The 13,073-nt window shown below is 32.4% G+C and overlaps 1 protein-coding gene across 8 annotated transcripts in view; it reads right to left on the bottom strand.

The window, feature by feature from the left end:
- NBEA (neurobeachin) overlaps window positions 1-13,073 on the bottom strand; it is a 594,993-nt gene that overhangs the window by 383,392 nt on the left and 198,528 nt on the right. For 6 of the 8 annotated variants that reach the window (XM_059042292.2, XM_067016556.1, XM_067016558.1 and 3 more), the window contains 2 exons: window positions 2,816-2,970; window positions 481-607 (listed from right to left, as the gene is read on the bottom strand). In XM_059042292.2, the coding sequence (XP_058898275.1) occupies window positions 481-607; window positions 2,816-2,970 (282 nt within the window). The remainder of the gene's footprint in view (window positions 1-480; window positions 608-2,815; window positions 2,971-13,073) is intronic. The other 2 variants (XM_067016557.1, XM_067016559.1) reach the window with 1 other exon arrangement.

The following is a 13,073-nucleotide window of genomic DNA, read 5'->3' as shown; positions in this document are numbered from 1 at the left end:
GACATGCTACTGAAAATCATTTTTTTCTATTAATCACGATAGAAAGATAATGTTTGGTGATTCAACTTCCAATTATATATGTTATATATAACTTTGCAGATTTATTTTGAAAGTCTATGTTTTAAACTCACCACCCCAAAGATGTCCAATTTTATCATGGTGCCACCTTTGCATGTTTCTACTTTACAGGAAACAGTAACGTGCTGTATGACATTGGATTATAAATTCAGGAAAGTCAGATCATGAAAACCATTCAAGATCTCTCAGTTTAGACTGAAATATAATAAATGATTTTTATATAATGAATAACTAACTTAAAATATCAAAACATTGCAATTATGATATATAATCACAAAATACATAATTAAACATTCTTAAGAATTCTTAACTATATCTTTGTATTTAATGTATACTGTTTCACTATTTTTGAGGTGAGAGGAAAGGAGTAAAAGGAGTAAAAAAACGAATAGTTATGTATACCTCATATTTTCAGCTGAATCTTCTGGCATTGGAGCAACAGTTTGTACAGCTGGAAGGTTTTTGCTGGTAGCACCATTCACAAAACTAGAAGAGGAGGAAGAAGAAGAGGACCCCGAATCCACGGCACCTGTTCCCAAAATAATAATTTTTAGCCTTAAGTATAAATTTATTTAACAAAATAATTTTCATTACATCATTACTATCTGAGTTTGAAAAAAATATTCATCTGAATTTCAAAATAGAATTTGGCCATTAAAAAATCATTTGGCCATTGGTACACTAATAACTCTTTATAATTATTAAAAATAGCTACTGCATTAAAATCCAGTTTATTTACTTATATTACTCTAAACAAAACTACATATTACAAATGGGATATAAATAAAAGACATCAACAAATGAAAATAATTTTAGATAATGAGCTGATAAAACAATGCAAATTTAGATGTGAAAAATTTATGTTTTTATTGCTATGTTGTTATATTTTTAGTTTTCATCATATAAAATTTGTGGCACTGCAGCATCAGTGCTTATATTTTGATAAAATGATTGCTTAAGAAGTGCTATAATGAGTATAAGATTTGTACCCGATTTTAAAATAATGAGTTCTCCTCAACGATATGAAGATGCCATTTTAGAACAGATTTTCCTATATTAATACCATGTAAATATATTAAATAGCAGTGGAGTTGAGGGACATCTAGTGTTCCTAAATATTATCTTATCTAACACTAATTCCCATAAAACTGGGATTTTCACAACACTTATACAGCATATATATGTCAAAATCTAAACTAGTATTGGGTCCAGTTTAGATGATGGCCCTCAGTTTCTTTGTGTGTGTGTCTGTGTGTTTGTGTATCTGTATATATGTATTTCTAAGGAGAATGTTCATTACTTACATTTTTTTATTGTAATATATGCTTTATACTATCACTGGACTTCTGGCTACCATCATTTCCCATATCTATTATTAATTCATAGAATAGGAATTAAAGGAAAATATCATACCTTGTTTCAAATAAAGATAAAAAAGAGATGAATTGCTTTTTCATTTACTTATCTCTTAAAGAGTAAGGATTTAGTCAATAAACACCAAATGTAGATTTTTTCTTTCTACTACATTGGTATATTTTAAAAATCTTAACACTTTTCTCAGTATACATTTTGGTAAAAGGAAAACATTTTTATTCCTTTTTCTAGAAAGGCAGAATGAGTATACGGAGTAAGACTGTAAACTGGATAGAAAAAACTTTGTATAAAGTCTTCAGACAAGTCAGATATAAATATTTATATATATACATAAATCAAAGATGTTTTGTTCTTTAACACAATTCCATTAATGATGTTTATTTGCTAACATAAATATGCTTGATAGAGTACATTCTACTTACTACAGCCCCATAAATGTGCTGTTCATGATATGTCAGACTCAGGTGGTATGATAAACAAGATAAATACAGAAAGCACAGAGAAGAGCTATGAAATTAATAAAAATGGGAATAATCTAAGTAATGACAATAGATGTAGAAGTTCAAGGCTATACAGTTTGGAGAGAAGGCTACTATAGTCAGGGAAGAAAAGTCAGGGGTCATCTTGCGTTGTATAAATACCTAAAATGGAATCACAAAGATTTGGGTAAGGATTTATTTAGCTAATAATCAACAGGTACATTTCTGGAAATTTACAAAAAAAAAAAAAAAAGGTTATTTTAGGCAGGCTTTTAAAATTTGTAGTGATTTGGAATTTTCTGTTTCTAGAATTATTAGGAAAATGTTGGACAATGAATTGGATATAATTGTAATCTAAGTATATAAATTAATTCAATGTCAAACAATGGTTCTTACTCACATGCACTTTTTGTCAAGTTGAGGCTCTTGCATATCGTTAAGGTTCTCAGGGGAGTTTGTAAAAAATACACATTAGGTTTCAGACAGTAAATGTCACTAAATCTATTTTCTGTCACTAATATATTTAATATACCTTGATATTCTTGGTACAATTTACTAATTTTTACATATCAAATGTCAGTGTTCAAATTATCTTTTGGTTTTGCTCCCCAAATATCTTTCAGCAAACTGAGTTCACTCTGAAAGTAAATAGCGTCATGTTTTGAGAAGACTCAAAACAAAACCCACAGTGTTCTCAAACTAAAAATCACACCCTAGAACCATAAATTCTGAAAGATAACATGAAGAGTAACCTTCTTAAAGGTTAAGGTAATCTTAAATGATCAGGGTATTTTAATTTTTAAGATCAAATAAGCAGAAGAAATGAAGATACAGAAAACAGAAAGAAAAAGATGAGGTATCACAAAAATAGATAAAGACAATACCTGTTGTATTAATCATACTTTTTGGTGTAGCTCCAGTAGCAGCAAATATATTAGAGGTACTGCCTGTTGGCAGCCCACTTCCAGCAGCAGCAGCTCCTACAGTGGTTACAGCTAAACTACCTGGAGGGGGCTTCTTAACAGGGACCACGACACTCCTGCAAAGAAATGATGAAAAATAACACAAGGTCTAAGATGAATTCTAATCCTGCTATGGCAGATACATGTAATCAACATCAGATTTTCTTTTCTTTCTTTTTCCTTTTTTAATTTTTTTAAATTCCTGATCCCAACTTAATTGGTGAAAAGGATATGGACATTAAGGATATATTGTAAAGTGTGTTAACTATTATAATTTATTTGGCAAACATTTATGTAGAATCTAGAATTTGCAAATCTTTTTTAAGATGACATGTGGTCTATAATCATGAATCTGGGAAAACTGGAAAAATGCGTGCTCAAGTTAGATATTTTTCATATGCATATAGGGATTATTTTGTGTGAAAATATACATACATATAATGTTCATCCTATCTCTTATATTCTAAATGTGGAAAATAGTCATAAAAATGTTTGAAAGCCAAATTCTGAAGCTTCTTCATAGTAAAGCTAAATATTAAGCCAAGAAATATGGAATAACAACTAATGGCATAATAAAATTAAACTTTAGGGCTTCCCTGGTGGCGCAGTGGTTGGGAATCCGCCTGCCGATGCGGGAGACACGGGTTCGTGCCCTGGTCCGGGAAGATCCCACATGCCGCGGAGCAACTAAGCCCGTGAGCCATGGCCGCTGGGCCTGCGCGTCCGGAGCCTGTGCTCCGCAATGGGAGAGGCCACAACAGTGAGAGGCCCGCATACCGAAAAAAAAAAAAATAAAATAAAAAAAAAATAAAATTAAACTTTATTTTCCTGAACAAAATTGAGTTGTTTTTCATAGTAGGAATGCTATTATAATGAAAGAGAACTGACAGGATACAATACAGATTTGGTAAAAGATCTATTTAGCTTCTAAACCTTGACTTTGTGAACTTAGAAGTTGAAAATTTCCTCATGTTTCGTTAGTATATTTAAATGAATTTCATTAAAAAAATTTCTGAACTTAACATCTGTGTTAACCTTAAATAATAAATGGATGTGAGTAGTAGTCAATTTAAAACATAAAGAAACTATTTATTTAACATAATAAATATCTTTACTTCCATTCAGTGAAGCTTCATTTTTCTCAAAGTTTACAGCATTCCAATTCCATTTAATAAATACTTTCAAGCATTACTCGTTGAACTTATTTATCTAGAAAGTAGATGTGTGAGACATTTTAAGTTCAAATATAACGCTTAAAAACTAATGACTGACAGTAAAAAATATCCAATCTAAACTAGGTCTTTTAAATGTATTTATATTTTATAATTTTCTCATTAAAAAGCTCTACTTAAAGGAAACTATATCAATAGCTCATTGTCAAATAAGTCTATGGCTTAAACTTCCTTAATACCAATGATTTTCAAAGAAAAATGACTTTGTCAATGTAAAAAATCTAAATTTATGAGAATTATTATTTTCAATTTTAGGGGTATTTAAAACTTTTTTGTGACCAAAGTAATTATAATCTTAAATAATTTTACTTGTGCCAAAAAAATTCTTCATTATCTCTTTCTGGATACTTTTTTTTTCCTTAATAGACAGTGTCGAATTCATCAGACTCAACCTTGAACTTTCAACTATCTTATTAAATTTCCAAAAGCACACACTATGCTTTCAATCCCTTCATTGATCATTCCTCATCGAATACCTTCATTTATTTCACTGAGAGGTGGTGTGACATTATGGAGAATACAGGATGTGGAGTTAGAAGATTAAGGCTTGAAAACTAAATCACTCTCAAGCTATGTGATATTAAATTTCAGTTTTTCAGTAAAAATGGCAAGACAAATGCCACTTCACATATGGCTGGAGAAATTAAATGAGACTGTATTTAAAAGAACTTTGTCAATTATGAGATGCCTTGTAAATGTTAATAACTGTTACCATTTTCTAAAGTGAAATAATTCTCTGCTTCCAAGATAAGGTATTTAGTTACAGTGATCTTCATAAAGATAAACAGAAAAGAAACCAAACTAATATTTTGGATTAATCATCAAAACTCTTCCCCAAACTTCTAAACTATTTCACTGCCTATCTAGAAAGAAAAGAAAATGATCAATTCTTGATTTGAAAAGTCATTAGTAAAACTACAATATTTTTTCCTAAATCTCATTAAAATCCTTATGGATAAAATACAGAAACACAGGCTGATTGACAGTGCTGTGAGACAAATTTGTAGATGGTAGGAAAAATATTACCAAAGATTCCTGATTAACCGATCATTACCAACTTTGTACAAAAGCTCTCTGTAACAGGCTACTACAGGCGTCTTGTCAAGTACTGAGGGTATGAGATATGTATTATGAAAAATTAGTTATATGAATGAGGGAAAAATTTTTTCATCTCAACAACCTGTAATTATGGCTTGTAAATAAATGCAAACAACATTAAATGCCTTTCTACTAAAAAACTTCTGAAAACATCTGATTTAATAGCAATTGACATGAAAGCCTCCAGACACTTCACTGACAGCAAACTCAGCAATCTGGCAGTTAGTACAACATGGGATATAAATAGAGTACAGTGTCTAGAAGCCCAGTTTTTAATGTCAAACAGACCTGAGTTAGAATTCTACCTCTATCTATTTCACATTTGGTAGTGTATATATGTCTATGGTAGTAAGCAAATAAATCTCTCTAAGCTCCATTCTCCTTACCTTTAAAATGAGGCTCATAATAGTTTGTACCTCATAAGATTGTTACAAAGATAAAAGGATATACTGCATATAAAATGTTAGCACTTTACCTGGAATATTATAAGTGGTCCAAATATTTTAGCTATCATTAGTATTGCTATGGCTCCCAAAAGTGCTGATGCGATCTGGGTCTACCTCAGCAACAGTATCCAGAGTCAAAGAAGCAATAATCCTGATATACTTTGTGACTGTCAGACCTCATAAAGTCCTATGTATAGTTTTAGGCACCATATTTCAAGAATAATGACAAAAAGCATCATGTCCATAAAAGAACAGTTCGGATGACAGTAGATCTAGAACACAAGTCATGTCAGGGAAGACTGAGAGTCTAGAAAATTATAGTAAGGATGTGAGAAAAAATGACACCAATTTTTAAAAATCTGAAGGTATTTGACAAGGAAACAAGATGAAATTTCCATCTATCTCCAAATACCAGATTAGGACCAACAGGGGAAAGAACTCTCTAGTAATTTTTATGAGCACCAGTCTCCAAACACTGATGTGTTCAAAGGGCTATAGGATGACCGTGGCACAGGAGTGGTGGTGAGAGGGGTGGGAAGCTGGATTTGACTGATTTCTCCAATTCTTTCTCAATCTATAATTTTATGCATTTGTTAGAACTACTATTTCCCCTTTGATTATTATGCCAAAATTGTTTATCTAGAATCAGAGGACTGTCCATTTTGGTCCTTAATAGCATTTCTTCACCAACACTACCCATTCCCTAACACCTCAGACCATTCTCTCTCCTAAGCAATATATATTACAAATTTTTTGAGTGTTTATACTTGCCAGTATGTGTTGATAACATATTAGTTATTTTCTGGAATGTTATTATGTATTTGGAACTACTTACATATGAAAGTAAAAATTTTCAGCTCTTACAAAATCTTAGTCAACATTTTCCACTTGGTTACTTATTATCCCCGCCTACATCAAAAGGCTTACCTAGGAGTCTATGTACCCATTGTGGGTACCCCATTAGGGTGCATAAAAACACACAAAGATTTAGAGTATATACATTTTTCTAGGGTGAGCATATAATTTTTATCTGGATTTCAAAAATATAGCCACAAAAGTTGAGCCACCAATCTAGACTATTAACATATTCCGTTCTTCTAGATCTGCCAGTCATACTGATGGATATCTAGAATACTTTACACTACACACATTTTTAAAAATACATTATTCTATCTTATGAATATTCTTTCCATATTTTCACACACAATTTCACACTTCTGTCCCACAACTTTAAGACTGAAAACTACAAAGAAGTGGAAAATTCCTTTATACTGCATATAATCTATACATGTGCCAAGGCTGTAAAGGTTATCATCAAAGTAGCACAAGCCAGAAAATTATTCTATCTAATTCACTTCAACAAAATGTTTCACTGAGTGATTAATTATATGTTTTGTAATACACTGAGTGATACAAAGTACATGTAAGTGTAAAATTTTCCATCATTGAATTCATCCTATCTCAAAGCCATAGATTTGGGGTGTCATCTAAGATTTGGTCATTCAACTCTGACGTGTGAGGGACTATTCTGAGTTCTGAGATATAGATAGCAATGCATAGAACATACAAAATCTCTGCCCTCATGGAACTTACATTTCAATAGGGAGAGACAGAAAATACAATAACATAAATGATTAAATATAGTATACCAAGTGGTAAGTGTTGTGAGAAAAATAAGCATGGACAGGAATAAGGAGTATTATTGGAAGGGTGGCTAAGAGAAGACTTATTCAAAAGGTGGTATTTGAGGAAACACTGACAGGGTGAATGAACAAGCCAGGAGGGTATCTAGGGAAGAGTGTCATGGGATAGCGAACAGGAAGAAGGCTAGTGTGACTTGAGAAGATTAAGTGATATGCAGAGATATAAGAGATGAGGTGAAAGAAGTAACAGGGCCTCAGATCATAGCTCCTTATAGTCCACTGTAAAGATGCTGTCTTCTCCTCAGAGTGGGATCAGCAGCCATTAAAAACTTAGGAATAGGGGAGCAAGATAATGTTAGGTTATAACAGGATCACGCTGACTGCTATGTTAAGGATAGACAAGGGGGAAAAGGCAAATGGCGGGGAGACTGGTTAGGAGAATACTACAATAATCTAAGTAAGAAATGAGAGTAGTTTGGATCAGAATTGCAAAGTGAAACTGGTGAACGATGGGTCAAATTTTGACTATATTAAGAAGGCAGAACAAACACGACTTGCAGAAGACTGGATGTGGGTATGAGAAAAAAGTCAAAGATGATGTAAAGATTTTTGCCTTAAGCAGCTGGAAGGGCGGAACTGCCATTAACTAAGATAGGGACTGCTATGGTTGGACCCGTTTTTTTTTTTAAATATATATAACTGTTATTAATCATCCAAGTAGTAATGTTGAATAAGCAATCAGATAGATGAGTCTTCAGTTTAGGAGACAGGTTTGGGCTGAGACATAAAATTGGTAGTAATCAGACTATATGTTACTTAATGCCAGGGACATGGATGAAATCACCAAAGAAGTCAATGCAAATAGATGGAAGAAGTGGTCCAAAGACAGAGTCTTGGGGATCTCCATTAACTAGTTATGTGAGTTTTGTAAAAAGGATACTGTTTGATCTGTACACCTCAAGAACTGTCCTAGGTGTAAAGCAAGATACTGAAGATAAGAAATGGCTTTTAAATAGTGACTTATTAAGACAAGTGAGTTTTATATCTCACTCATGGATCCTATAAATAATTCCTTTCTTCTTTCCACTTGCTCCCTCTTTTCTGTAACACTTACTGAGCACTGACAGGTTAAGGGAATACAATTACACTGATAAGTTAGGGGATGCCAAGACAAGTAAGACATAACCCGTGTCAGAGATACTTGAAGGAAATACAAGAGACAAATAAATCAACTGCAATGTATTTCGATTACAGCTCTGATTAGAGTTATGCACAAGAACTTTCAGAAACATAAAGGATGAGCTTTATCAGGGAAGAGTAAGCTGAACTGAAAAGGACCAATGGGAATCAGCCAAGAAGAGGAAAGTTCAATAGTAGAAACTTCATGGGGCAAAGAGATATGAAAAATCATAAAAGATTGAATGACTGCAAATAGATCCTTATGGCTGGTGAAAGATGAGGACTTTATATTCCAAACTAAGAAGTTCATCCTTTACTGTGTAATAAGAAATTGTTTCAAAATCTTCATCAGTATTGCATTTAAGAAAAACATCTCTGACATAAATGTGGAAGATGCATTTGGTGGGTGAACACCTGGAAACAGGTGATAGCTTCAAAACTGGGCATGTCAAATCTTTTCTGGATTTCAGGTCTTTTAACCAAATTCATAACCATTTGCCACTTTTTGAGACAAATTGTAAGGCCATCTCATTTATTCTAGAAATTTGGAACTTTATGGGACTTTTTGGAAATAATGCATTATTCTATATGTTGGGAAACTGAGTCCCAGAGAACCAAAGAGAATAGATAAGGGTCACACAACTAATTACAGAGACCCATTACTGATAGCCATTTCTTCTAATTTCTAGATTATTACTCTTTATCTAACAAGGCTTACTGTTGTTAAACATTTATCTTGAAAGAAAAAATTGAAACTATGAAGAAAAATATTTTACTTCTGCTTTTAAGTTAACATTACAATTTACTGCAGCTCATTAGAAACCACACGTTTATTTATGATGTTTTCATGATTTATTCATTGCTATTTTGTAAAGTATTTAGAATACCAGTAGAGAAATAGGATGTATGAAAAATAACTGAGTATTTCATTAGTCCACCCTTTAAAGAGAGATGCTTTTTTCAGCTCACTGAACTGTCTGTGCAAATGCCAGGAGAGAAAAAGGCAACAACATTGGGGAAATTAGGATACAACCATGCTGGGTCAAAACTGCATCTGCTGGCAACTGGCCTTAAAATACTAGACCCAGGGTACTTGGAGCATAATAAAAGCTGGGATTTCAGTGGCTAGGTATCATAGAAACTTGTCATTGTAAAGGCTGGCAGAGTTTTAATCAATGTAGCTTACATTTACTTGCTCATCTTTTAAGTGATATAATCAAAACACTTTTTTAAAAAATTAGAAAACTGTAAGAACAGAAATTGAAGTACTCAGCAGTAATTGTACGTTTTCATATTCTGACTTAATTCTAAGCTTAAAGAAATCAATGTAGGAGGATTCCATCATCTCTACTAAACATTTCTTTTTTATTTATCCTAAATTGTCATCCTTAGCACTAATATTCAAAACATTAATGTTAAAAAACTAGAGAGAGAATACCTAGACTAAGCTTATACTTTAGGTTCAGTAATATGAAGGCTATATATAGTGCTTTTCAGTCCCATAATATTTACAAAATATTTTTTATTTCAGAGATTTTATTTTTCAGAGAATGAAACACTTGGAAGCAAGGATATTAAAAGTTTGAGGGAAAAAATACAAACTAATTTGCCCAAACATCTCAAACCCAGCAACTGAAACACAAGCAGGTTTGTAAAATCAAAAGGGATGAAGTATAAATCATAAGATCATCGTATGCTAGCCAGAGAAGCAACACAATTACTAGCTTTTTGTGATATCCCAGACTTAAGATAATTTTCTGAAATATAACGACAGTTAAAATGTATGGAGAAGCATATTGTCCTCTGCCCTTTTTTTACTGTCTTTTGTCCAAACTAAGGGGGCGTCTCAGGAATCCCTGGAGAATTAAGACTGAGCTAAATCACAGATATATACAATATTCTCAAAAGATTAAAAGCATTTGGGTATACAGGGTTAAATTTTAGTTTAAAGGATATGGTAAAGCTTAATTGGTGGTTTTAGAGAAAAGCATTCCCTCAGTCTAAAAGTTACAGAGTTATTGATGCCTGAAAAAAATACAGCTCAGCTAGACTATTTTATAAACCATAGATCTACACAGAAATCTACCACAAGAGACAGTACTGTTGGGGAACTTTGTAACTAGATTTATAAGTTCTATTATGAGATTATTAAACTCTTCTCTTAGAAATAAAACCATGATAAATATTCCTCTTCGCTTCATAGTAACAAAACAGTAGAAAAACTCTTGTAGTTTCATAATCATATTTCCTCTACACATACAGTGTGTTCCATCAACAGAATGATAGTAGCGGATGTCTAGGATTTTCAGTGCTTTACAATGCATAAATACACATTTGTTAGGGCTACTCATTGTAATCAAAGACATGTACTTAAATCTGTATGGATGATGACTGGAAGAAATGAAAGAAAAAGAATCAGCATTTCCCATATATGTAGGTAAGAAAATTTATATAATATTTCATAATACAACCTGATGAAAGATTTAATACTAAAAGAAAAAGGTTTACTTTAGTTAAGTCTAAATGTTTCTAAAATTTGATGTTGCAATTTATCGAATGAAAACAATATTACAAACTTCAAAACACTGAAATTCATCAATGCGCCATCCTAAGCGAGGAAAAACTCCACATGTAAAGCATAAGTTAACAATACTCAATTGACATCCGTTGTTTTAGGAAGTTATTCCCCAACTTACAATCTAGAATAAGTATAAAGAATACATTGTAAGCATGTTTTCAATAGAACAAATAAACTATTGGCTAACAAAAGGAAAATCCTAGGTGATTTCCACTGCGATTGTACAATATTATTATGTATGATTTAGTTACAAAGAAATGAGCAACTGAGTTTACAGCTATTTTTCAACTAAAGATATAAATGAAAAATACATTATTGGTAGAGTAAGACCCATGCTAATTCTGTGTTTGAAGCTGTAAGTATTCAAGATTTGCCTCTAAAGCCTGTCTTCTTGGATCCTATTTTCAAGGAATTCAATCTGATGTTAAAAGACATGTCATAACTTGAATTTCAGACTTTAGTGCTTCAGAAATATGTTTATATACTTCATAATGTAATTATAGCTACCTTAAGACAGATAAGGCAAATGGTAGCAATATATTGGAAATATAATTGAAAAATGCAGTTGTCCAGAAGCACTTGTGGGGATGATGTCTCAAAAAGCTGCTCAAAGCTCCAGAGTTTGAAGTTAAATTTTTGATGTTGTCACTCTCAATCTATTGAATGGCTGACAGACAATCAAACCCGTCTGGCTGGCTGGCAGCTCATTTTCCTGGCAGGTGGCAAACAATTAGACACACCAATTTGTGCCTCCTGATGACATTAAAGCATGAAACTAAGTTGTATGCAGGGCCTAGTGATTTGTGTGAAAGCATTTCAAAAATAATACTCTTTGCCGTGGCAACTCATTTCAGACTGCCACCTCCCATTATGGCTTTGAGCACTGAAGACGACAGACTTGAGTTACGTGCAGTGCAAGGCCGCTTCTGTTCAATCCGTCATCAGCGCCCCCTGAGACCTCAATCCCCTCCTTTCATCAATATCACCTCATCATTTACATTTGATAGTACTTGAGCTACTGCATATATTAACTACACTGGAGACCCTTCTCCTAAAAAGAATTGAAATATGCTTTGTGCTCCTCGATTTCATTTCTACTTATGCAATTTAGAAGAACGATTCCACTCTCATTGCATTTTGCACAAATGCTACCAGGAACAAGTGGAAAGTTCTATTTCTTGTAAAGCAATATCCTCAAAAGTGTAATAAATTTTGAGTAACTAAGAATATTGGCACTCAGATGACTGCATCGTTAAGTTTTCATGAAAAAAACTGTTCTAACGATAATCCAAATTAGAACAGAAATATTTTACTTAATGTTTATTTCACTGGATTCTCTTATGCAAATTACAATGATTCTCTGTATTTACTGTTTTATATTTTAACAAACTTTAGGTATAGAACTTAAAAATTCAATTGAACATAAAACTTATGACCCCAAGTTAAATTATTATACCATTTATTTATAGATAAAGATTTATAGATATATACAATTACAAATACTTACATGCTCATGCTTATATAAACTCATAAGCACACATACACATATATCCTGGGAATAAAACCAAATATGAATTGGCATAGGGACATCCAAGGAACTATATGAATGAACCTCCAAACTTAAAAAAAAAAAGAAACAATTTCCTACCTTTTATAACCCTCCTTTTTTCAGTTTTTAAAAAACTTCTGACACTTAACACATTTTATCTTATAGACAACTATCTGCAAACACTTTATCTCCTTTTACTACTTTAAGTTCATAGAAAACAAACCTGATTCTATCTCTTTATATTTGACATGATGACTAATTCCATTCATATTTTCACAATAAATTTTCAAGAAATATATGTAGGATGCTGATTGAAATGCTTATAGGCAAATTTTAAATCATATTTATGTATGAAAAAGATAATTCATCCTAACTGAAAATGGCTTTACTGCCACACCTCAACCCCTAAACTCTAAAAAATTACTGTCTCTAACTGGGACAAAGCAGTTTGGCTA

Source organism: Kogia breviceps, chromosome 16 (assembly GCF_026419965.1).
Source record: "Kogia breviceps isolate mKogBre1 chromosome 16, mKogBre1 haplotype 1, whole genome shotgun sequence".
Taxonomy (NCBI): Eukaryota; Metazoa; Chordata; class Mammalia; order Artiodactyla; family Physeteridae; genus Kogia; species Kogia breviceps.
Note: the sequence above shows the minus strand (reverse complement) of the source record. Positions and strands in the feature narration are given on the sequence as shown.